The 26,408-nt window shown below is 59.2% G+C and overlaps 1 protein-coding gene across 1 annotated transcript in view; it reads right to left on the reverse strand.

Moving 5' to 3' along the window:
• The window catches only part of MACROD1 (mono-ADP ribosylhydrolase 1), a 141,406-nt gene that overhangs the window by 111,396 nt on the left and 3,602 nt on the right, over positions 1-26,408 (reverse strand). The window contains 2 exon segments of the mRNA XM_004770200.2: positions 18,252-18,368; positions 18,916-19,017. Coding sequence (XP_004770257.2) covers positions 18,252-18,368; positions 18,916-19,017 — 219 coding nt within the window.

Consider the following 26,408-nt stretch of genomic DNA (forward strand, 5'->3'; position numbering starts at 1 on the left):
TTCCACTCGGGCACTGTGTCTGGAAAAGCTGTCCCCTCCAGCCCCACACCAGGCCCACAGCGCTCGGGTGACGGGTTCCAGCACCTCCCTCACTGGCTGGTCTCACCAGCCACCCCTTCAGGTCCCCCGAGCACACTTGCTGGGTACGCAGGAGGCATCCATAAACGTGAAGTGAAGGAATGAGTCAATAAACACCAGTAAATCAATCAACCGGCAGATCTATTGATCAATGCGGAGTCCCAGGAGGGGCAGCTCGCCACAGCCCCAATGTCCCAGTAATCTGACTTGTTACTTTTTCCTTCTTCCCGCCCCGCCCTTCCCACCGCCCCAGGAGGGCAAGGGGAGTGGGGGACTGGGGCTGAGGCCCAGATGGGCCTGCCACTCTGTATATGCAGTGGCAATGCCAAAACCCAGCACAGCCACAGGGCTCTTTCCAAGCCGGGGTAGGAGCTGAGGGTTCCCAGACTGGGTTCCACAGACAGCCACCGTCTGCGGATGTTCTTGGAAACCCGCTAGAGGCAATGCCAGGCTGACCCAAGTGTTCCGTTTCAGGAGGGACAGGGCAAGGGGATGAGGGCACCTCAGGCTGTAGTGAGTGCCCTCCAGGGTGGAAATCCAGACAGGGCTGGGTCATAGGAGGGACTCACCGGGACCCATTGCGGAGGCTCTAGGATCTGTATTTCAGGCCAATGGAAAGAAGACCTAACTAACTAACTAACCCTTTCTGACGAGGTGTAGGTGAGAGGCCGTGAGCCTCGTCCTCACAGGAGAGCAGGCAGAGCTGGCCGCCAGTCCCTCGAGGGGCTATGAGCTCTGGGTGCTGGAGGGGATCCACCTGTCTCCCTGTCAGCTCTCTAGATGGACCCTGGGAGACAGGACCCCCACCACCCCCTCTTCAGCACCTGCCTTGCTCTGCTCCAACCAAGCAGCTTCTGGACCTTTCCTCCCCGAAGAGCTCTCAGGACTCACATACATTGAGGTTACCGGCAAGTATGGGGAAAGACCCCAGATGGCTGCCCTGTGGCCAAGGGGCTTCGTACAGCCAATTCCACTTGATTGGTCAGACGCAGGACTAAAAGTTCCAGTTCAAATGGGACAGGAAAAGGGTGGCCAGTACTCCTGTACCTGGATCCCACCCTGTACCTGGGGCCTTACCAAGCATCCCGGAAAAAAAAAGCAATCAAAGCCCAAACCACACCCCCACGCCCAAGTTCTGTGGCCAGTCCTCAGCACCCCGCTTAGGAGGTCCCAGACGGAGCAGGGGACACCCAGCCAACCCCAAAATACCCCCTCAGTGGGTCTGGGTGGTGCGTGCTCATTGACCCTTGGGCGCCCAAAACCAGGCAGGCTCCCGGCCTGGCCCCGACGCTGGCTGCCTCGCCCGCCCTCCGCCATGCCCCAGGCCCACTTGTCCACACCTGCCTCCCCGCCGGCCCGCCGGCCCACCACCCCACCCGGCGCCTCTGAAGGACCCTCTCCTCCCGCGGCAAGGTAAATAGGTTCTCTCGAGCTACTAACTGACAGCACAAATGAAATCCCGGCGCTCCCCCTCCGAGATTTACAGGGGAAGTGAAATCTTATTTGCACTGCTGCCAAGCCTGGGCCGCGATGAAATTATGCCTCGAGAAGAGACCCGGCCGGCTCCTCGCAGAAGCGGCTGCGTCAGAGACGGGCTTATTAAAAGCCACAGTGGCCACATTTCAACCTGTTTCAGGTGTTAAGTAATTTACTGCCACCCAGAATTCAGTGGCAGGTTTTTATCATTTTTACTTCCGTGACGCAGACGAGGGCCCCGCAAAGTCCCTACATAAGGAGTTGCGGGTCTGTATGCTCCCTGTCGCCCCCCACACCCGCCAGCACTGTGGAGGAAACTGGGGGAGCAGGAGCTGGGGAGGGGGTGAGGGTGTAGGGCCGGAGGGCCAGCCGACAGCCCTGACTCTCCCCAGGGTCACATCAGGCTTGGCCAAAGCTCAGAGTGACAGGGAGACAGGCTCTAAGATCCAGGAGCCCAGGGGTCCCCCCAAAGTCCCTGCCAGCAGCAATAGTGTAAGCTCTGTGACAGTATAGACCACCTCTGTCTCAGGACCTAACAGCCCACCCCATGACCGAGCCTTTACTGAGCACCTTCGGTGGGCCAGGCCCTGCCCAAATTAGGGCACTGCAGGGGGACCCCCAAAATCCTGGCCCAATGGAGCTCTCGTTCTACTGGTAAGGACTGAATAAATATTTGTGGTGGTTGATTAAAATCTCTGAGAGGGAAACAAGGCCTTGAAAGGAAAGACGGGGGCACACTGGGCAGCAGAGGGAAGGGGCAGGAGGGAGGAAGCCCACGTTCCTGAGTGTTCCTGAGCTACGGGCCAGCGGCGGCGGCAGCCTGCAGGCAGGACAGGCTCCCGGAGCACGGAGCACGAGCAGTGAGGGCTCCATGCCCTGCCTTGCCCCTCCCCGGGCCTCCCGAATCCCCCCAGGGGAATGCATGACCTCACGTTCCCAGGAAGCCAGGATGGGGAGCCCTCTGTGGTCTGGAATTGTCCTCTGAGCCCCTTCTCTGCAGTGCTGGGTGGAGGGCTGTTTGATGCCTGCTGGCTTTGGGGGGATTAAGCCTATTAAGGAGGCTACTGGGGGCTTATCCGATGCCCTTTCTGACACCCACCCCCCTTCTCCACCTGTTTTCAGATACTCCAGGAAGACCAAGGGGAATCTTCAAAGTCCAGGCTGAGCCAAGAGCAGAAATTCTTTAATTAGCTTTCTCTTGGATTGGGGCCCTGGCAAATGGATTAGCTGTGGTGGGTTGGGAGAAAGGGACTGGAGTCCTCCTTCAAGCAGAGATTACAAGCCTAGGGTGAAGGGCTGCCGGGGGGGGGGGGGCTGTCACCGGGGATGGCGGATCCCTGAGCAGGCCCTCCCCAGTCAGTGACTCCCCGGGGGGCCCGCAGATGAAAGCTGTCACCAGGAAGATGCAGGGTGTGCGCTCTCGGCGAGGCCTTGGTCCTCGGGAGCTGGCGCGGAAAGATGCTTGGCGCGGCCGGGCTGTGTGCCTGGGTCTCCTAATGAATGTGCTTCCTTCCCAGGTGGCCGCCCAGATCTGGAACTTCATAATTAGGGGGGATTTCCTAAAGGGGTGCCCATCTGTGAGAGGTAAGGCAGCACGGCCCAATGGTGGCAGGGACCAGACATCTGTCACTGTGTCCCATCCTCGCTTATCCACATTTTCAAGTGAGCAAACTAAGGTCCACATAAAAGGAGTTGGCCCAAGGCCACAGTGGCACAGGTTATAACTGGAACCAGGTCCGTCCAGGCTCCTCCCACTGCCCCAAATCCTGGCCCCCAGGGCTCCCTGAAGAGGCCTGAAGAGTGGCAGCAGGGAGGGTCTGTGAGCCCGGAGGAAAAGGCACAAGTGAGCCGCCACCGAAAATTGAGGCAGGGAAGTAGGCCTCGCCATGTAGGCCTCTTCCAGGAAGCCTTCCCTGACCAGCCCACAGCGCTCTGGATTCCCCATCAAGGCACTGACTGACAGCCTGTGCTGTAATTCTGTTGCCCTTATTATACACTGAGCACCTCATAGAGGCAGGGACTGGGTCTTCATCCCCCATACTCTCTGAATGAAGGCAGAAGGGCTGTGCCCACCTCAGTCTGGGGACAAGAAAGAAAAGCCCAGTAGGAGGCTGGGCCTCCAGAGCAGAGGAAGGGAAGGATCCCAGGAGACAAGGTCCAGGCTAGTGTCTCTCCGGAGCCCGGGGTTCTCTTGCTGGCCGGCTTTGCCCAGGGAGGTGCACAAGAAGTGGGTAGGGGGAGGATGCTTCAAAGACTCGGAGACCCAGATTCCTGGGACCAAAGCCGTTTGAAGTACACTCCACTCGTGCTCTCCCCCTTGAGCTCTGCATCAAAGGCAGCCCTGCTGTGGTCCGGCCCTGCTGCACTCTACAGATAAGAGCCGCCCTCACAGGGCAGGCTGCGAAAGGGCGTCTGGGCCACCCCCAGCTTCCCCCTGGCCTCCCTGCTCCCAGTGCAGGAAGCTGAGCCACCCCTAGGCCCCAGTCTGGGCGCTCCGGCTGGCTCCCCCGTCCTAACCCTCTGGACAGATCGGCACCAGGGTCCGGTCCCCAAAGCTGTTCCAGCTCCCTGGGGGATCTGGAAGCCCCAGCACCGAGGGCCCACTGAACGAATGAAGAAGCACAGAACTGAAGGAACCACTGTCTACAGAGGGCGCATGGGCGGGAGGTGTAACCCAGGTCCAACAGGTTGCAGCAGGAAGGAGCTGTGAGGGGCGGGGCCAGAAAGACCAGGGATAAGGGAGCTGGAGGGGGTGGTGAAGGGGGGAGCCCCCCCGGGGAGGGTGAGCCAGGGATTTCAGGCAGTGGTGGGGACCCCGCTGAGACTGGATCGGAGAGCTGTACATGTTTTCTGGCTTAAAGCAAGTATTCCCACACTCCTAGCTTGTGCTGGTTTGGTGCAAGCCGCTGGGGTGAGCCCCAGAGGGGCCCCCGGCTCTTGCCGACGCAGCGCCGCACCTGCGAGATTCAGGACTCCCAGCCCCTGCCTCTCCGGCGCTGAAGAATGATGTCTCTCATTTCAATTAGCCTTTTTCCTGATTACTAGCGAAGTTCTGCATCTTTTCGCTTGTTTACTGGCCATTTGTTTCTCTCCTACCGGGAATCACCGGTCTCCATCTTTTGCCCATTTTTCTTATTGATTTGTAGGAGCTCTTCACATATTAAGAGAGAAGCAGAAAAGGAGCCTTCCCCTGGGCAGACCCTCAGGGCCTCCCTCCAGGGTCCTCGGGCCCAGGAAAGGGAGAAAGATCTGCCTGGGTTCCTGGCTGCTCCCGCTGAATCTGTACACTCATCCAGCTCCCAAATGGCCAACTTTGTCAGAAGATGAAGCGCCTTCTGCAGGTGGGAGTCCCTGCCAGGCCCGCGTCTCAGCTGGCAAAACCCAAAGGGCTTATTTTTTACTTACACTGAGAAGCCTACACTGCCAGCGGCTGGCAGGGTGCTTCTAATGGCACCGAGGGGAGCCAGCAGGTGTAGCCAGGCGTGGAGGAGGGAGGGATGACTGCCACCATTCCGGGCTGTTCAGCGGAGGCCATCCCACCAAAGGGGCAGGTCCTGAAGCCTCTGGCCGGCCCTCCCACCAGAATTCCAGGGCTCCCTCTGGCTCACACCATCCCTGCACCCCTCCTAGCTCTGAGGGTTCCTAAAGAGTGACCCAGGCCCGAGAAGACACCTCTGAGCCCTACCCGCTCGCCCTCCGTCACCTGACCAGCAACCCCACGGTTTCTTTTGTCCCCAGTGCCTTCCGTGTCTCAGCGGACGAACGACACGGCCCGTAAAACTGATTTCCAAAGCCTATAAAGGCAAAAACATTTAGGGAGCCAGGAAGAGTCCGGCCCTTCCTCTCCTGGAGTGGTGGCTGCCTGGAGCCCCCGTGGGCCCTTCCGCAGCTGGGGCCGGTGCAGCTCGGGGCCAGCCCACACACCTCCTCCAGCCAGGTGGTAAATGGCCACTGGCCACATGTTCCGAGGGGCCCACAGCAGCCGGTGGGGGGAAAGCTGCAAACTGCCAGCTCACCCCTTCTCTGACGCCCCTGCCCGGGGCTGCACCGGCTCCCCTAGAGCCCGGAAGGAAGGACTCGGCGGCACCCCATGCCACCCGCTCGCTCATCCCCCATGAAGCACCTGGCAGAAGGGCCAGACTGCCGACCTCTCGGGCCACCATCTGGAGCCGGTTAAGGTCACCGCACGGTGGTCAGAATGGGCGAGAACCCCCGGCCGAGGGTGGCCTGGTGCGAGGCCTGAGCGATCAAGCCCAGCAGCCGGCTCTGCCCTGTCCTTGGCTGAGGCCTTCCAGAGCGCACACGATACCACCTTAATGGCAGCCACCGTGACCCCTGGATAATAAGGGAGTTGGAGTCCCTCCGGGGGCCTGGCTCAGCTCCCCGCCCCACGCCCTCCAATCACCCTCCACCCTGGGCCAACGAACCGGAGAGACACCGAGAACTCTAAGCGGCTACCACGTGCCCACTCCCTTTCATTCATTCACTCACTCACTAAATCAAGGGCGACGTGACAGAGTGGAAAGTACTAGGACGCAGAGCGAGCTCTGGTTCGAGCTTCCCGACTAGCCTGGGGACAAGCCCCTCTACAGTCCTGCTCTGCAGCTGCTCAGCCTGGAAAGGGGGGACACCAACGTCACCTCCCCCAGCCCAGATGGGGGGATGACGATCACCCCCCCTCCCCACTCAGAGAGTTGCCAGATGAGGGTGGGACCGCCGTCTGAAGCTGGGGGTGACAGGACAGGAGGCTGGGTCAGGGATGAGGGCAAAGCTCAGAGGGGCAGACACGGAGGACAAGGCCCACCCGCGGGCAGCAGGAAGGACCAAATGACCCCAGTGGTCTTTCCAGGCGAGGATGAAGCAAGTTCGGGAGACACGGCATTCAGGCATTAAAGGGCCACCTTCAGGGAAGATCCATTGTACGACCCACAGATCCACAGGCGGGGGGAAGTAAGGGACTCCCCACCCTCAGGGCCTGTGGGGACCCCCCCCCATCAGAAGTCCCCACCCTCTTTCTCCTCCAGGATCAAAAACACATCCTGACATGGAATTAGCTCAGCCTCCAGCTTAACCACAGGATGTGGAGAGAAGCAAGGATCTTCTTCTAACCAGGGACGCCCCCCTGCAAAGGGGCCCCGGAGTTTCTGCGGGGCACCGGGGGAACCGGGGTGCCAGCCCACGGGAGCGTGGCGGCGGCCTCCAAGAGGCTCTGGGGCTGGCTGTGGGGCTGAGAGGCGGCATTTGCATGGAGAGCGTTTCGGTGGCTTTGGAATTTATGCAGCTGCCCGTGTGATTCCGGAGGCGAGACGAATCTCCGGCCGCTTTTCTCAGCGGGAACAAGTCTTTCCTCAAATCGATGGTGACACATTTTTAAACTCTGATATTAAGGAGGGAAAGATTTTTCTGGCCCCCTGGGGGCAACCCTTATTAGTCACTGGCTCATCCGAGAGAAATCGCAGAGGCAGACCCAGTGGGCCCTGGCAAGGCGAAAGGCCCAGAGGCCAGGCTGGCTAACATGGGAATAGACAGTGACAAACAAGAGGGCAGGGGGGCAGGCGTCGTGAGTCTGAAGCAAAGCTGTACCGGAAAGACCTGGAGAGCGAAGTTAGGTTTGGGCTCTGGAGCAAGGTACCCAGTGTCCGCGGGGGAAATAAAGAACCACTGGTATGGGTGACAGAGGGGAGAATGGAGAAGAAGGGAGAGCAGAAAGGGGCATTAAGCTGAAGTATAAACTGATTCCAAGTGCGAAGTTATAGAAGCTAAAACCTTGTTCCCCATCTTGCCCTGGCTGCCAGGAAGCTCAAAGCCACTTTTCACATTCAGCAGCAATAGACTTGTTCAGCCTAGTTTTGAGGTGTCAACCAGGCAGGGCCAGGGTAGATGTCAGGAGCCAAGTTGCCCCAAGCAGCCCCTAAGAACATCAGATAGAACAGTGGGCACGAGTCGGGGTCTCTCGGTAGACCAGACACCGGCATCGAGTGGCAGGTGGTAGGGCTGAGCAGGGGCCCACAACCAGGCACGGGGCCATAGGCTGGCAGGGTGGAAAGCACACACCAAGGTCATCCAGGCCTAAGGCTTTCAGGTGTGGCCAAGAGCCCCAGGCTCAGTGTCCCCCGTGTCCCTTGTTTCTGTTTATCCCTATTTTAACGATTCCCTAGTTTTATTGTACCTATTTTTCAGTGGAAATAGGTGGGTTAAACATTTTTTAAAAATCAATTGCAGCTCAAACGCCCACTTGCTCGGTGATAACAGCCACCATTTATTGAGTTCCAACGACTTGTCACATTTGCATACATCCCACTCCATCCTCTCCATCACCTTGGGCGGGGATGGGGCTCTCCTGCATTTCTAGATGAGGAAACTGAGGCTCAGAGGGGAGGTGTATTCTGGTCAAGGTCACAAGAGTTCACAAGTGGCCACGGCAGCCCCATCCAGTCTGTCCCCTGGCATGTCCCGATTCCCACCCCTGAGCGCCAGAGTCCAGCACTCAGCTCTGTGCACCTGGAGGGGGGTGGGGCGGGTGGGGATGGAGGGGTGGGTTCCTGCCTGCCTGCCCTGTTAGCAGAGAGACAAGGCTGAGTCAAGATCAAGGCCGGAAGGCGGGAAAGACAGCCGGGGGACCCACAGAATTCCATCGTCCCCTGACCCCGCCTACAGCGCCCGGGTCCCCTCTCTGCCAAGCCCCGAGGCTTCAGCCACAACCCGGCCCACCTTCCCGTGACCCTCACCGGGAAAGTTCCCCGCCGGCTGCCAGACGGGATTTAGCTCCTTTGACAGTCAAAGCTGCAAAGCTCCCGTCGCAAATGTCAATTCTGGGCCATTTGCTTCGTAGATTTTAATGTTCCTGTTTCTCCTCAACATCCTCAGCAAGGTAGCTCTTGCTTTTCAAAAGGGACGTGGTGTTTGATGATGTTTAAACCGAACGTGAAATACAGCCAGGCGGCAATAATAAAACAGACGCGAGCCCTGCTGGCAGGGGAATGGCTGACAGCCGGGCCTCTCTCTCCCCACATGCTACTCCACAGCTAAGCTCCTATTTTTATGGCAATTACAATGTCCGACGAGGGAGAGGAAGCAGCGATGGAGAGGAGGAGGGTGGGAACCGCGTACAAGGACCACTTGTTGCTGCCGGGAGCGGGGTGCAGCGCATGGGGTCTTAATGAGGAGGAGCGGGCAATGCCCAGCGAGCGCCCCGGCTGCCGCCCCCAGACCCCTGCGGGACCCCGCTCCACACCCCTGGACCCGAGTCCTCACTGGCTTCCGTCTCCTAACACCCCATGGGACAGAAAGAGCTGTGTCACCTCCCTGGCCTGGGGGGGCGTGTGGGGAGCAGGAGTCCCCCCCCCCCCCCCCGCCGGGCAGCCTGCCTCCACCTAGAGGACCTCGGCCGCCACTGCCATGGGTGGGCAATGCCGCGTGCAGAGCCCTGTCTGGGGATGGAGATGTGGGGACAGCAGGTGCCCGCCCCCCAGGGGCTCCCCAAGGCCCCCCACCTAGTGGTATAGCTGGAACCCGCAGCTACCCTTCCCCAAGCCCCTAGGGCCCCTAGGTCCCCTTCCCTCTCCTCCGGCAGGGCGCACCTGTGGGCACGGAAGCTGAGAGAAGCTGTCCGTGGAACTGGATTTTACCCCGGTCTATTTCACAAGTGGCCTCTGGCCCCAGCCTGGCCACCCTCCCCAGGGGCAGCTGTACCCTCCCAACGGGCGATCCATCCAGACAGCAGGGAACGGGAGCCCGGGACAGGGCCCTACGTATGTCCGCGCCTACCAGCAGGGCCTCAGGAAGCATCCAGACAAGCAACGTGCAAAATGAAGAAATGAGCCCCAAGGGTGAGCTTGGATGGAGGAGGGAGAGGAACGGAAGACTAGAGGCTGCGGGGGTCCTGGGGGAGGCTCCGGCCCTGCCAGTGTGGGCCTGCCATGGCCACTTAGCTCCTACTGGGAGAGCAATTCGGGGACCAGCCTGCTCCAGGAGAAACATCCCCAGGCCCGGTCCCGCACCGGCGGTTCCCATGGAACATATACCCTTCCCCGCTGATGGCTCTGCCACAAGACGGGGGGAGCCTGGCCCCTCTGCCCTGTACCCCACGGTCAGGAAACCCCAAATCAGGAACGACCCCTGCCTCAGCCACCCCGGGCCCTGGAGGGGCTCAGTTTCCACAGGAAGGAGAAGAAGGAGGTACCCTCAGCCATGCCCTGCCCCCAGCCCTGATGAGCAGCAGGTGCCCTGCAGGCCCCATCCAGCGGGTCACAGCAGCCCTCCCTCCCAGACCACCACAACGGCAGCCGACGCAGGAGCCGGCATTTCCAGACTCTACTTTATCCTGGACGTTGCGTTGTCTCCTTTCCAACTCCCAACAACCCCAGGAGCTGGGACTGACTGTGCTCTTCTTCCCACGATACAGACAAGAAAACTGAGGCTTGGAGGTCACATGGCAGGCCGAAGGTCCCAGAGCTTGCATGCCATGGAGCCGAGACCCATACCCAGGCCGGCAAGTACCCTGCAGGGCCCTGAGATGGCCACAAGAGCCGGGGTCGAGGGGGGGGCGGTCTAGAAAGTGGGGCGCAAGGAGACTGGCTGAACTGTGGATTCTCTTTCAGGCCATGTTACGTCCTGAGACCACCTGCCCCGTTCCAGCCCACCTGGGGCTGGGCCAGGCCTCAGCCAGGAGGCCCCAGGGTCAGGGCTGGGAATAGGTATGAGCCCCCCCGGGGGGTCTGGAGAGAACAGCTTCAACCCAGCACCCCTGCAAACAGCTCGGGCTACAGAGCTGGGTGTGGAGAGGAAGGGAAGGGGCCCCGGTCCCTGGGGAGGGTCCGTGGCTTCCACGGGCTGCATCCAGACCCCTTCACCTCAGGGACACAGGGGACCATCCGTCTAATGGGCAGGCAAGCCACAGCCTCCTGGACAGGCCCGAAGCCGGCTGGGCAGCCTCTTGCCAAGGCGCTGGCGGAGCATTCTGGTAGAGCAAGCCAAGGGCTGCAGATCCAGCCCTTTTCATGCTTGGCCAATTTAATGGTCCCCATTAATTTCAAAACACACACATTCCCACAAGCTCCGGCCTCCTCAGCTCAGTGCTCAGGATCGCGAGCGCGCTGGGAACACAGGCAGGCACACAGGTGCGGGCGCTGGGGCCAGCCAGCCTCAAGGACAGGGAGGAGCCGCTCGGCAGAGAGTGGGTGGGCAATGGAGCCCTGACATGTGTCTCCTGACCTTGTGTCTGTCCTGAAGGGGAGAAAAAAGACAGGGAGGAAGGGCCCAGCTCTGGGAGTCAGGGAGGGCTGCTTTGCCACTTTCCTGCTGTGTGACTCTGAGCAGGTCACTGTCCCCCTCTGGGCTTAAGATACGCTCCCATTTTCCTGTCCAAGCCTGCAAATGCCTTGAGGGCAGGCACCAGGTCATACCGAGACTCACACAGAGCCGGGAACCTCACAAGCAGGCCGCACTGTGTACTCATATGCAAAATAGACCCCCCCCTTCCAGCCCTGGCATCTGTGACCAGCCATAAGGGGCTGAGTGGTGTCCGGGCTGGGGCAGGAGGAGGAGGCCCGGGGGGGGGGGGGGTCCCTGGCACATCTAATTCCTCCCTCTGTCTGACCCATTCTCCAAGGCATTCAAATAGTCATTTATTCAACACACTTTCGTTGAAACTCAGGACAAAGGGTCAATGGGTCGAGGGTCCATGGCCTGCCTTCGTGCTCCCTGTGGAAGGACAGGAAAGACCTGGCTCATACACAGGAGACTTGGCAGAAGACCCTAGGGTGGAAGGAGCTTTCCAGGGTCCTCGAATCTTGCCCACTGGCCAAGCTCAGCTCGCTGGACCAGGCCCTGTGAGTCCTCAAGGGAATCTCAATAATTCAGGAGGGATCCATCATTTATGAATTTATGTAACCGCTTCTCGACCTTGTGGAGATAAGCCGCCCTCCTCCTCCAGTGGTGGAAATTAGGCCTTGGCACTGTCTCGCATGTTCTGGGGAGGGGGCCAACTGGACCTCAGGCCTCCCTGCTGGCCTTCCGATCCGCTCTGCCCCTCACCCCAGACTAGAAGCAGAGGGAGCTTCTAAGCATCCCCCTGAAACCCCAAGTCTGAAAGGGGAGGGTTTGGTTCCTGACTCGGTCTTTTACCAGCACTAGGGCCCCTTCGGAGCCTCAATTTCCTAGTCTGTAAAATGGGGCAAATACTAGTTCCTGCCTCAGAAATGAGGCGATGTGGGGGACAGCCCCTGGCTCAGACACTGAATAACAAGTCGCCCCCAGCCTCAAAGCAGGGGCTCCAGGGGTGCCACCAAGCAGACCTCAGGAGCCCACAGCCCACAGGTGACAATGCACCTCTTTGACCTGAAGAGAAAAGGGAACAAAGATGAGGTATTTCCACACACCCTCAAAAATACAAGGATTTCCGGGGCACCTGGGTGGCTCAGTCAGTTAAGCCTCTGCCTTCAGCTCAGGTCATGATCTCAGGGTCCTGGGATCGAGCCCCGCATCAGGCTCCTGCTCGCAGGGAACCTGCTTCTCCCTCTCCTCCCTGCTCATGCTCCCCCCTCTCTCACAAAAATAGATAAAATCTTAAAAAAAAAAAAAAATGAGGATTACCTGGAAGCTCTAGGGTCTGGCAAATCTCCCCTTGCAGCACCACTACTGGTTAGCTGTGTGGCATTAAGCAAGTTACTTCACATCTCTGAGTCTCAGTTTCCCCCACTGGCACTGTGGGCTAATATAATAATACCAGGAGGCCAGGAGAAGTGGCACGGGAGTGCGTACAGCCTGGCCCTGGAAGGAGACCCTCACCCAGGACTGGCCAAGGCCTGTTCCAAATCCCTCGGAGCTTCCCCAAGCGCCTCCCACAGGCCCTGCTTCATCCTTCCCCGCAAGGGATCCCCCCCGCTCTGCCCCTCGAATGCCTTCTTCCAACTTCTGACTCAACGTCCCCCGTCTTTTGTTGTTGTTTTGAAGATTAATTTACTTATTTGAGAGAGAGAGAGAGTGTGTATGTGTGCACATGAACAGGGGGAGGGGCAGAGGGAGAGAAAGAGAATCTCAAGCTGACCCCCGATGAGTGCAGAGACCGGTGCAGGGCCCCCGAGATCTTGGCCTGAGCCGAAACTAAGAGTTGGCCACCCAACTGACTGAACCACCCAAGTGCCCCCACCCCGCCTTTTTTTTTTTTTTTTAAGATTTATTCATTTATTGTAGAGGGAGAGAGAGAGAGTGGGCGCTCCCTTCTCAGCACAAGCACCGCCTCCATTTTGCCTCCTCCAGGCAGCCTTCCTGTCTCCCCCACTCTGCAGGCAGGACTTCCAGCCCTCATGTACTTTGCTGTTCTTCTCCATTCACGGGTCTCACCTCACAGTTGGCATTCCAGAGTGTGTCTTTTGTAGCCCAGGGCCTACCCTGATGCCTGGCGCAAAACAGGCCCGCCACACGGGTTCGCCGAATGAAGGAGAGGCCGCACACCGATTCAAATCCCGACGCAGTCACCTGCCCTGGTCTGATCACTGAGAAGCTACCTGCCTCAAGGATGCCTCGAGGTCAGCGTCACAGGGTGGGTGCTGAGGGAGGGGTGGGTTCTCACTGTGTGCCCCCAGGGGCCTCAAGCCCAGCAAAAGCCCAGCTGCCCGCAGGCAGCCCATACCCGCCCCCCCCCCAACTGCAGAGAGGCTGCTGGCCTCGGAGGCAGCCGGCAAGCCTCAGCAAACACATTTAAATCCGAAGTGACAGATAAAGCGATTTACGGCGACAGTTTAGCGTCAGCTCACTTCCCACAAGGCAGCCAGCGTCCCTCAGCCCCTCCTGCTTGCTAGTCCATCAAGGCGGTCTCTAAATCATGGACTCCCAGCGGTGGCCCAGGGACGGCTGGGGCTGGGCTCCGGGGGGGGGGGGGGGGGGGGGGGGGGGGGGGGCAGGCAGCAGAGGAAGGAGGAGGCGAGCACCGGGCTGGCTCCCGAGGAGGAGGGGGCGAGGGCAGATTTTCACAAATCAAAGACCAAGACTTAGGGAAACAGAGTGCCACTTCACGCCTTATTTTAAATAAGTGGCTTCAAAACTCCCAGCGAGGCCAGCTTGTCGCGGTGAAACATGGCTCCCCACCCGTTCTGCACGTCCTGGCGTGCCCGCCTAGGCCCCTCAAAGGCCTCGCTGACCTGCCTTGCCTCGCGCCACCTCCTGGCAGAATTAATTGGTCCCTGCGGCGTCGCATGCCACTTTGTTCAGACCTCACTCCCAGGGCTTTGTCACATTATATTCTACTTAGCTGCTCTCGCACTTGACTTCCTGATAACAATTTACTAGGGGCTCGCTGTGTGCCAGGCCCAGGGCCCAGCACGGGATGGGCCTGAATTCCTGGCGTCCTCACGCCCACCCTGGGTAGGGCCGAGGATGCTCCCTTTTTCAGATGAGGAAACAGGCTTGGAGCGGCTTGGCTGGAGGCCACCAGGCCACCATCCGGAATGCTGGGATTCCAATCGGCCCCTGGTCTCTGTGCCATAGCCCTGACTCGCTGGCCAGAGATGGCTTCGAAGGGAAAGATTCCTTCTGTCCTCACAAAGTCTCACATCCATCCCTGCTCTGTCCCATTATGCCCTGAAGGCCAGTCAGCAGCGGGACCCTGGGGCTGGCCAAGAATGGAGGTCTTTCTTTGTGTTGAGACATTTCCTGCCTGGGGCTCAGCAGTCTGCCAAAAACTAGGGACCCACAGGCACAGGCCTGGTGAGCTGGGAACCTCAAGGGCAAGGAAGTGGCCCAGTCAAGGTCATCCCCACCCACCCACCCTGCCCATGGCAATGAGAAGATGGAAGCATTCCACAAGCTGAGGCACCCCCCTCCCCAGGTAGAGACCCACAGATCCCAGACCTGAGCTGTCTCTGGAGGAGGTGCCAGGCACGGCTGGCCCCAGACACTGCCTGAGGGGAGGTGTCATAGGCCAACCTGCAGGGACAGCCCTTGAGAATCTTCTGCTCCAGAACCGGGGGCTGCAGGGGGCTCCCCGGTTTATCTTGCCAGCATGGCAGCCCAATTTAATTAAGATGGATGCAGCGTGCCCCCATGGGTAGGAGCCATGGCTGGCTACCAGATGGCGGGAGCCTGACACTCTCTGGGTACTGCCCGAGCAAGCAGCCTGGGCAGCAGCCCGTGAAAACACAGCCAAGGTGGGCCTGAGCCTGTGCCATACCCGGATGCTTGGGGGGGGGGGGTAGTGGTCCTACTCATGTGACCTCCAGCCCTGCCACCCACCTGCCCGGCATCCCTCCACAGCACTCTCTGCCCCAGCGCCCCTCCACATACTACACAACATACTTCTCATCACAACACACACACCCACCATCACAGACACCACCCACAGTACACCCGCTCCAATCGCGTCTCAAATACCAACAGAGTGCGGTAAAAAGCAGGCCTGGACTTCAAAAGCCAGAGGACTGGCTGGTAAACAGCCTGGTCGCCCCATGTCCTGACAGGGGCCGGGGGGGCAGAGTGGCTCGGTGGGCAGGGAAGGAAGTAAGCAGGCCCCTGCCAACCCCAGTGGGTGGGAAGGAAGCCTGCAGAGAGGCGGGAGACACCCCAAGCCCACAGCTCTGCAGGATGGTGGGAGTTCTGGGGATCCCAACCACCACCCCCCCCCCCGCCCCCGTTACCTCGCAGGTCCCTCCCTGCTCCACTGTTGCAGTCCCTGCAGCTGGAGGGAGGCCCAGCCAGCGATAGCACCTTTCTGCCCTGCCCAGCCCCCACCCCCAACCAGCGAACAGCGACAAAAAGAGACACCCTCCCCACTACCGCCCCCACGCAAAATCCAGAAAGTCCAAAGCTGACCTCAAGTCCCCAGCCCAGTCCTACCCACACCGCTCCCCACGGGACCAACACTGGCCTTAGCTTCAAAAATAAAAATGTAAAAACTCCCACCCCGCTATAATTGCTCGCTCCTTTTCCCCATTGTGGTGGCTCCGCGGTCGGCGCTGAGAAGCAATTATTCATGGCTAATGATTATAATCAAGTCAAATAGAATTTAATGGACACGTATTCTCTTCCTGCTTGAAACTTTACATATGAATTAAGCACATATGGGTTTCACGAGGCACAGACCAGATTTATGCAGCCCCGAAAAGCCCCACGTTGCCGCGACTTTTATTCTGCTAATAAACAGGCTGATTTACGGGCGCCGCCGGGTGCGGAAACCGCGATCTCTGCCGCCCCCTGGTGGGCGGCAGGCCCGGGCTGAGCCAAGGCCGTGGCGGGGGGGAGGGGCCGGGGAGGAAACCAGAGGACTCTGTTGGGGGGAGGGGCTCCAGGCCAAGACCACCAAGGACCCCTGGGGTCTGAGTAGCGGCAAGGCCCCGGGGAACACCGGTGCCGGGAAAAGATCTTCCGGAGGACCCAGAGGGGAGGCTGGCTGTGTGCAGGAGCCCCCCATGCGGAGCCTGCCTCAGACATTCCCTGGGGTTCCACACCGGTTCTGGGTACCCCCTGCCATGAGACTCTAGAAAAAAGGGAGACCCCAGGAAAACATTCCAAGAAGTGCTGAATAAACTGAGACAAGCAGGGAGAGATGAAAGCTGCTTCTCGGCAGGAGGCACCCAGGCTCCCTTGGCACTCCTGGGACAGGGTTGATACCCAGGATGATGACTGGGGCATGGATTCTCGCAGCAATGAATGACAGAGGCAGGGGAAGAGGCCTCGGTTCATGCCAGGGGGGGTGTGTGGGGGGGTGCACGAGCATCACAATTTACGCACTGGCTCTGAGGTCCCTAATGCCCCTGGCAAACCAGCGAGGGGGCTGTCCACCATCCGCATCCTGCAGAAGGAGAGATGGGAGCCCAGGCACGTACACAGATGGGTCCCCAGAGAGATGCTGCGACCCCTCCAACCCCCAGCCCAGTGCCGCCGAATGCAGCCAGGACCAAAGTGCTATTTGGAGAGCGAGAGGGGCTGACAGCCACGGCACTCAGGAGCCTGGCCAGGCACAAGGACACTTCAGAAGAGCCATGAATCACACCCACAGCTCCACAGGCAGCCTTCGGAGCCCCCGCCCTGCTCCTGCTGCATCCCACCGACACACGACCTTGGTCTCCATCCCTCCCTCCGGCCTGTCAACTACCCGCCCGGCTGGGAAGGGGGTGATAAGATGCCCCACGTTTCCCTGCAGCCACTTTGCCGCTCATCAAGTAAACTATAGGCAGGGGATCCTCTCCTACCCTCGCCCCTGACCCTCAAAGCCACGGGCATGCAGCAAAGCAGATCCACAGGCCTGCAGGATGGAATCCTCAGCCACTGCTCCAAGGCTTGGTCCTCACACCCCAGACCAGCCCTCCTGGGGCCAGACAGCAAGAGGGCCCTTCTCCTCCGGGCCACTAATCCATCTGCCAACCCAAAGTGGCTTGTCTCAACCTCACATCTCCCCAGATGGAAGCACAGGCCTGCTAACAGCCCTCTTCCCTCCCACCCCCATCCTAGTGGCCCCAAGAGAAACACAGCAGGAGCACGAGCAGAAACCCAAAGAGGATCGAGCTCCCTCTAACCCTAAGTAGGGACTCCTGCCTTTATGTCACTGGTCACCTGTGTGCCGAGACGGGCAATGTGGGGGGAAGGGGACACCTGTGTGACCGCACAAACAGGCAGAGACATGCAGAGCAAATGCCACAGCCAGAAACACAACCCGGATCACGACAAGCAGGCCTGGGGCAGGCCGAGCGGCTCTGTCTCCCCAGGTCCCACAAACCCAGCCCCTTACCAGGAGGAACATCAGCTCCGCCAGGTCCCAGGGGCACTCGACAACAACAGGACAGGTCTTCCCCTAGCCAGCACTGCGGTCAGACACAATGGTCACCAGGACAAGGACAAGGAGGAGGAGATCTGAGATGCTCCTGGGGGAGAGGGGGCAGGTGCTGAGACTGCACAGGTGGGGAGGTGGCAGCAAAATGAGGTTTCCCAGAATAAGAGGCTCTGCCCACGTCTCCAGACGTTTCTCTACGAAAGCTCCTCTCCGTGAAGCTTGGTAAGCAGGCGAGCAAGGGCTGGGGTTCAGCCTCCATGGGCCCTTGTCCCACGAACCTCCTGGGTACCGGGTGGACTTGACTGTCCCTTGACACCCACTCTTGACCTTGGCCAGACAACCACAGTCTGGGAAGAGAGCACCCATCTTCCTTCTGCCCCCAGGAGGGGAGAGAAGAGGTTCGTCCACTCATCACAGTAAACTGCCGAGTCAGCCGGAGCCCCGACAGGAAGCTGAGCCTTGGGCACCAGGGCCTCTGCCCCCACCTTTCCCTTGACAAACCCCCTGGTCTGTGCCAGGTCTGCCGGGGGGGGGGCATGGCAGGCAGGAGGCAGAGGAGGGGGAGTGGTGGTGGGGCGTCTGCAGCCCCTGAGGTCAAACCGCCCTGTTCTGGCCTCCGCCTTCCTGGCAGGGCAGCCCGGCGCACTTCCAGCCACGCTCTCTTCCTTCCTGGCCGCTAATGGGGCTCCGAGCAGCAAGGCAGCTCGGCCAAGGCGCCCCCGACATAGCAGGTCAGGGTTTCGACGGAAAGGAGTCTGTGCAGCCAACACGCTGGGCTCCTGTGGCGCCAGCACGCCCTCCACCTCCAGCTGCCCGAGCCTCGCTGGAGCCAGGTGGCGTCCCCCCATGCCTGGCTCAGCAGACTGGATGGAGCAAAGGTGACAAGGCGGCCACCCAGGTCCCTGGCTCAGGCCAGCCAGACGCCCCCACTCACCAGCATTGACGATGGCGTCCACCTCCAGCTTGGTGATGTCACCTCGGAACAGGGAAATCTTCTCGTTGAGCTGCTTGTCCTTCTTGTACTTGGGCTCCTCCACCTTCGCGGTCACCCCTGGACCAGCAGAGGCCGAGGGACGGTTCAGAGAGAGGCCCTCACTGCACAGTGACCTCCATCCGCCCCCCTCCACCTCCAGAGGCAGGGGACTGGTGACACGGGCACTGGCCATCCGCAATGATCACGCACCTCTCGCTCGAGGCACACGCGTGGTCCCCTTGAACCTTCCCGAGGAGGGATTAATGTCACCCATCCCCATTCTACAGACGTGGAAACTGAGGCCTAGGCAGATGAAGTAACTCGCTCTGGGTGATGGGCTGTCAGGCCTACAGTGTGCAGGACTTCCCACAACTGTGAGGAAGCCCCTCACAGTTGTAACTGTGAGGTCGTGGCTCCCAGACTCAGTTTACCCAACAGTACAATGGGGATAAAAACTGAACTCTCCTCAGACCCGGTTCGTAACTGAAGTGCCCCCCACACAGCAAGTGCCCCGTGCGTGCTGCTGCCATTCTTCTTGGCGTGGTCAGTATGAGGCACCCGCCACACGGGGCTGATGAGGCCACCCACCAAATGGCCACCTGCCCCTCCCTGGCGCAGGGCCTACCTTTCGCCGTCTCTTTCCAGGTCGGGATCTTCTTCAGCCTGATGAAGTCCCTGCAGAAGTAATGTTCCTCCCGCTGTTTGTCACTCAGGCCCTTCAGAAACGCTGCAGGGGTAGGATGGGGCAGGCAGGAAGGAGCGTCAAGGCAGGCAGGGAGAAGGGCGGTCCAGGGGGCTTCTCTCCTGCCCCCGTGTCCCTCCTCTCCTCACCTGGACTCTCTCCTCACCCGAGGATGTGAGCCAGCCGTCCACGTCCACCCTTCCCGCAGGCACATTACGGGGTGGGAGAGGTTGGAGCTAGGAGGCCCCTAGACCATCCGGCCCGGCCCTCTTTGTTCAGGAGAGAAACTGAGGCCCAGGGAGACAGAGGGCCTCTCTCGGGTACCACAGACCTGAGTTCAGAATGCAACTCTGCCCCTTCCCGGATGTGTCCGCACCTCTGGGTCCCTGATTCCTTCGTTTACAGGCTGGGAATTAAGAGGCCCCTTACGGAGTAACTTCGCGCTGACTCAGTGCACATAAGGAAAACAGGCTGGTGGCACTGGACGAATTATATTCCCAGTTACATCCTCAATGGGTGACGTCATCACCATGGTTATTTGTAGGCAGCAGGACACGTGGGACAGGACAAACATCCTCAAAGAGCCAAAGAACCAAGCAGATCTGGTGCCTGTTCACAGCCTCCCCCCCTGCCCCTCAGCACTGGCAGAGAGGTCCCCACAGATGCCCGGCTGGCTTCTCCCAGTGTGCGCCAAGGGAGCAGCGAGAATTGTCTCCATCTTACAGATGAGGACGTGGTCACACAGCTGGTGAGTGGGAAGCCAGCCCCCCACCATCTGCTCACAGACTCTGGGTCCACCAGACCTGGTGTCCTTGCTCTAGCCCTGCTCCCTGGGCCTGGTCTTCCTTTTGGGTGGCCCAGGGACGCCTTCCAAGGTTTCCCAGGTGCACAGAGGTCCAGGCTTCTGACTCGCGGGCTCCCTCTGCCGGCCTGACGTCACCAGGCACCCGGGCTCTCAGCCCGGCCTTGGACTACCCTAGACCACACGCCCCCCAGATAGAGCGGCCCTCACTGACCCCTTGTTGGGGGGCGGGTGACAAACAGCAAAGGCCACACTCAAGGAACTCAGAAAGCATCAGTGGAAGAGGAAGGGTTTGCCTCCCGGAGCCTTCTGCGGAAAAGACCTCAAAGGGCAGATGTTCGAGACCGGTGGGTCCTCCACACATGCCCTCCAGCTCGCAGAAGCCAGTCCATCCAAAGCCTCTGTCCCTCCAGGGTGCACGAGGAGCAGGGAAAGGGCCCAGCTCACAGTCCAGCTCAGATTTATGGTTGGCATGATTCTAAAAAGCTCGCAGCATCCCAAATCTGCTTCAGCTGGGGCTCAGGCCAGAATTCCGCGTTCTGGCAGCCGCTTCCGACCCTCTTCCACAAACGCCTACGACGCGCGAGTCCTGCATACGGTACAAGGACATAACACTCACTGAGGCAGACGTGGTCCTGGCCCCTGGGAACCCACCATCCAGCAGAGGACACGGAGGCTGAGCAGGCCAGCGGCCAAGCTCTGGGGACGCGCAGGGGGCGGGACAGGAGGCAGCAGCAACGGCCGGCCTGGGGCTTCTTCAGTGAGACTCCGAAGAGAAATGGGAGGTAGCCGGGGCAGGGAAAGGTGCTTGACCACCTGAACAGTATGTTCAAGGTCGTGGGTGAGTGAAACTCAGGGCGTGGGGCAGAGGGCGGGCACTGGGGGCTGTGATGCTGTGAGGGGGTGGGGCCCACTGCGCAGTCGCCAAGGCTGTTGAGGCCTGACTTCATCCCAGGGGCACCTGAATCAGATCAAAGATGCTTTCACAGGGGCGCCTGGGCGGCTCAGCTAAGCGTCTGCCTTCAGCTCAGGTCATGATCCTGGGACCTTGGGGTTGAGCCCCACATTGGGCTCCCTGCTCAGCGGGGAGCCTGCTTCTCCCTCTCCCTCTAGTGCTCTGCCTGCTTGTGCTCTCTTGCTCTCTCTGTCAAATAAATAAATAAAAATCCTTAAGATTAAAATCTCTCCCCACCCATGGGGAGCCTGGGTGGCTCAGTGGGTTAAGCCGCTGCCTTTGGCTCAGGTCATGATCTCAGGGTCCTGGGATAGAGTACCGTATCAGGCTCCCTGCTAAGCAGAGAGCCTGCTTCTCTCTCTCTCTCTCTCTCTGCCTGCCTCTCTGTCTACTTGTGATCTCTCTCGGTCAAATAAATAAATCTTTAAAAAAAAAAAAACAATTCTCCCCACCCCAAGCAGCGCCACTTTCATTCTAAGAGGCCAAGGTACCCAGTGTGGATGGTCCCCTCTGTCACTAGTGTGTCCTGAGGCTCACAGCCCATCTCCCTGCTCCCCTTTCTCAAGAGGCTACCTTCCCCACTGGACACGTGACCCCACGTACACTCTGAGTAACAGGCCAAAGGCTCTTCTCTTTGTGTGCTAGGGGAGGGTGCTGGTATCTGGAAAGAGCTCAAGTGCTTCTCCAAGCCTTGACTACCCGCTTCTGTAAAGTGGGAGTAAAGGGACCTCCCTCTGGCTCTGAATGAGAAACAGAACAGGCTTCCCTGGGTACCTAGCGAAGCTGGCAGGCGAGGAACAGACTCGGGAGGGGAGGCCCGGCTCCCTGCAGCCCCTGCCTGGCCAGGGCCTGGCCAAGCAGGGGGGTGGCGGGACGGCTTGCTGGAGGCGGTTGGTACCTCTAGCTTCTCTGCCCTCCCCCAGAGGCTGCACGCCCGCTGGAGAAGAGCCTCATCACCAAACAGCAGGCTCCCTCTGAATTCCCCATCCCCTCCCCTGGCCGCCCCCTCTGCCAGGCAGCTCCTGACCCTGCTTGGGAAGTTCTTCCCCTCGACCTTCTCCCCTTTCCCAAGCCTCCCCAACTGTCTTCCAGATGCGACCTCCTCCTGCCAACTGGGAATCCAAGCCTGGCTCGCCCTCCCTCAGCCCAGGCGGCTGCTCCCCTTCCAGGGGACTCACTCCTCCGTGTCTGCCCTCAAACACCCTCTCATGCCCCCTCTGTGTCTCAAGGTCATAAAGCCTCCCTCAACCCTGGATTCCGCACCCCGCAGCTGTGGCCTCCGCTCTCCCTCCCCCACTGCCCCCACTTCCTCCCTCCTTCCCATGCTCCCCCAAGCCCTCACCAGCCTGGCCCCAGCTCTCCACCAAGGCCAAGGTCAGAGACACCACACGGGTCCCGTGGCCCTCTGTAGTGTCCCTTCTGTCCTCCCTTGTGCACTCAGGAACCCACCCCCCATCTTCCCCCTCAAGACCTTACCTCTCCTGGATCCCCCCTCTTCACTGGCCCTCCTGTCTCCTTGCTGCCTCCCTTTCCTTAGTCTGTGCCCTCCCCGTCATCCTGACATCAACCCCAAGCATTCTAAACCCTCTTTCAGCTAATGGTCCAGGGCGCTACACCACCAGCCCCTCAGCTCTCAGCCAGGCACCAGGCATGGGCTCCTCAAGGCCCACTGCCTGCTCTCAACCTCAGACTTCCTCGTGTGCAAAACTGAACTGCCAACTCCTTTCCCCATAATGTGTTTTTTTTCTCTCCTTCGTTCTTCCGCTTCTCAATGAACAGCCCCAGATTCTGCTAGAACCCCAAAATGAGGGGAGTCCTTTCTCTTAGTCTCCTGGCTCCATCCATCTGTAGGCTGTTGGATTTATCCCCACGATACCCCCAAAACCAAGCCTTCTGCTCTTCCCGGATAGGGGCCAAGCCATGATGACTCCCTAGCACCACCCAGAAGGCTTCTACCCGCCGTGGACTCCCCATGTCCACCCAATAGTCTGTTCCTCACTCAGTAGCCCAGGAATCTTTGGGGCAGAATTCTATTTAAAGCTGTTGAAAGCTCAGTTCAAAGTCCAAGCCCTTAGAGAGGCCCACGTGGATCCCTGCGGCTCTGCCTCCTCTCCTCTGTTTGCCTCCCCTCAAACTAGCTCTCCCTCCTACACCTCTGCAGCCCTGGCACATCACTCACCTTTCAGATCGTGCCCACAGCCAGGCCATTCCCTGCCTCAGGGCCTTTGTACCTGCCACTGCTCTGGCCTGACCTTCCTTTACAGGCCTTCCCCACTCTCAGAGTAGTCCCTCCCCTACCAGCTATACTTTATTCCTCACTTGACCTTGGCCTCTTGGGGATCAGGGTGTTTACGTTGGATGCCCACCATCTGGCACAGCGCATGGCATGTGTGGGCGTCCATGGGTGTCTGTAGGATGAATCAATGAATGACTGAGCTGAGACCCAAGCGTTGGGGGCATGTCTGCCAAGAGAACAGAGTCGTCCAGGGGGAGGAGACAACATATGCAGAAGCCCTGAGGTAGGAGAGAGCATGTGAGTGGGGAAATGGAGAGGAATCAAGAACGGCCAGACCAGAGAGCAAAAGCAGGCTGTGGCAGCCATCTCGACTTGTGGCCTGTCTGAGGAACGGAGCCTGGGGAAGGAACGTCCTGCTGTGGTTTCGATCCCTCTTGCTCCTTGGTCCCACCAGGGTTGGGCTCACCAGCTCCTGACATCACGTTCCTGGGCAGGTCACTTGCCCTCTCTGAGCCTCAGTTTCCGCATCTCTAGAAGAGGGACCAGGCAGGCCTGCCCTGAGTGAGAAGGGACTGCCAGGTTATCTCGCAGCTGCACGGAGCGGATACGCGGTCCTTCCTGTGAGCAAAGACTCGGAGGGCAAAGCGAAACAAGACCAAACTGGGGCAGAGGACTTGCCTTTTGCAACCTGGAGGCATAAGTAGGTAGAGGAGCTTTTTGAATTGTTTCGGTGCCCATATTTGTCATCTTGCACAGTTGAGACCAAAGATATGTGTCCGAACCCAGGGCGGGAAAGTGAAAGTGCCTGCCATGAAGCTGCAGGGGCTGGCCAGTCCACACCCAGGCCAACCCCACAGGACTCCCGTGTGCAGAGTCCCTCCAGCTGAGTAAGCCCCAGGTACCCCATGGGACTAGTCCGGGGGTCCTGGAAATGGCTAGAGTCCCCTAGCAGATGCCATCTGACAGAGGGCAGCACCCTGCCTTCCGGAAGAAACAGAGGTATGTCCCGGCCACAGGCAAGCCAAGAGGAGACCTGTCCTCCCTAAGATCCGAGGGCTGATCTGAGTGGCCCACAGCCCGCACAGCCCCCTCTCTCCAGCAAAGTCCAAAAGACGGCTCCACTTCCCCGAGTGGGAAGACAGCCAGAACTTCTGGCTCTGTTACCAGCCGACTGGCGCTGACCTTGGGGACATCTGTCAGCTTGTCCCTTCCAGTTCATGGTCCCCGGGCACACATCCCTTGAAGCCAGCATGTGGGGCACCATGACCTTATCTCCAGAGCAAGGTCGAGGCCCGAGTGACCCCTGAGGAGCGACACACTGCACGGGTCTCTGAGTTATGGGGCGGGAGAAGCCAATTCTGATTCTCCCTGGCTCCAAGGAACCAAGGGCCATCCTCATCACCTCGGCTCCATCTGTCAGATAGGCCCCACGTGTTTACAACATTTTCTCCCTCCTTTTGCCAGAAGGACAGATGTAGAGTGCACAGGCGAGTTTTATTTTTCTTATAAAAGATGTAAAACATACGTTTTAATTTTCTTTCCTTTCTGGAAAGGCGAGAGTATTTCACAGCTCAGTGAGACAGGTGTTGTAAAAAGATGTTTGCAGTAAATTTTGATGGGGTGGCCTGACCCTGGACGAAGCTTCCAGCGGCTCCCGGGCACGAAAGCCGAGCTGGAGGAAGCAGGCTGCGCCAGAACCATAAAGCACACCGGGCGAACGGGAATTCAATGATGTGTTTTAAGAAGTGTCTTTATGGCACTTTGCTAGACGGTGTTCAGAAAGGTGAGAGCGGCCTGGCACGGAAGGAGCCCCTCCCCCCCCACCCCCCAGACAGCTGGGTGGACTGGGCTGATAGCAGTGGGGCTCTGGGAACACAGCAGCAGGGGCATTAATTACCAGGGCTCATGGCACCCCCCGAGACCAGAGTCTCATCCAAGTGCACGGCCCGAGCCACGGGGAGACAGAGCATGAAGCACCTCGAAGCTTTTCTCCTCTCCCTAGGCCCCCTGCCTCTGCCCACACTGGGGCGCACCAAGGCTGCTTCCCCAGAATTCAGGTGGGAGAAGACCCCCCCCACCAGATCCCAGGTGAGCCTGAAAGTTTCCCCGGTTCAGTAATCAAATCAGAGAAATCATCCGCTCCCCATGAAACCCCACGGGGGCTGGAATGAGTCCTTATCACTGCCTGGTGCAAACGGAAGCTGGAATGCAGGAGACCTAGTCCGTAGCACTGGGGGGAGGAAACGTGGCTCAGGATATGCAGGTCATGGGCTCCGGCATCTGAGACCATGAGGGAGACAAGTTTATACAAGCCCCGTGTTGCTGTGGCCCAAAACAGGGCAGAGAGAGGACAGAGGTCCAAGGGGTGACAAGAAAGGGGGTCACTGGGAACCCTTGGTACACCATGGACCCTTTTATACACCACTGTATACATAATGGTTTCCAGTGTGATCCCAGCACAACCTGCAAATCAGGTGCCGGTCGTCCCATTTCACAGATGAGGAAACTGAGGCTCAGGGAGCAGGGAAGCAGCGGTGTGGGGCTGGCCCAAGGCTGATGGCACCAATGCCCGTGCTCTTCTTAGCAGACAGCTCTGCCCCCACTGCAGGTCAGAAGGAGGGTCTATGGTTTCCCCTGCAGTGACACAGCCCCTACACGCCCCCAGTGCCCAACCTTAAGTCCCCTCACATCGAACTGCCTTTAGAGTGTGACGGTTTCCGCAGCCTTGTGACAAAAAGGCACCACCTGCGGGGATAGGGAGGCTTCCCATCACTGAGACAACTGCAGATAGAATTCTCTGGCCAGTAAAATCAGATACTACAGAGATCTCCCCAAAGGACTGACGGGCTCTTACCCAGGAAGATCCAGCCTGGTAGTATTTACTTATCCAGAGGGAGAATGGGTCTATGGGTGTGGCCAGTCTGCTTAAGAGGGAGAAAAGGAATGCCTTTCCCTTGGCAGAACTGGGCCATGTGTCCAGAGGACTCACTGGGCCGGGAGCGGAGGCACTCTGCACCCAGAACCCAGCGCAGGCACTCAACAGCATAGAGACTGAACTACTGAGCAAACACCCAAGGAAGGGGATCCTGGGTGGGTGGGTCCACGCCCTGCAGGGAAGCTTGCCCAGCCTGCCCAGGGTAGTGGAAACCGCTTCCAAAATCATTCAGCCAGCTCTCCAACTGAAAAGACATGCTGCCCAGTGAACTTGGGACTATAATCTGGCTTCCAGAAGAGGGGGCCCTGCCCACGCACACTTTCCAGACCCACCACCATATTTCCCACCACAGCTGCCCATCAACCTTCCCACCTACATCAGGCTCTTGTGAGTTTGGTGACTGTGTGCCAGTCTTTTTTTTTTTTTTTAAAGATTTTATTTACTCATCTGACAGAGATCACAAGTAGGCAGAGAGAGAGAGAGAGAGAGAGAGAGAGAGAAGCAGGCT

The sequence above is a fragment of the Mustela putorius genome, unplaced genomic scaffold, assembly GCF_011764305.1.
Source record: "Mustela putorius furo isolate JIRA1106 unplaced genomic scaffold, ASM1176430v1.1 tig00000127_pilon_pilon_pilon, whole genome shotgun sequence".
Classification (NCBI taxonomy): Eukaryota; Metazoa; Chordata; class Mammalia; order Carnivora; family Mustelidae; genus Mustela; species Mustela putorius.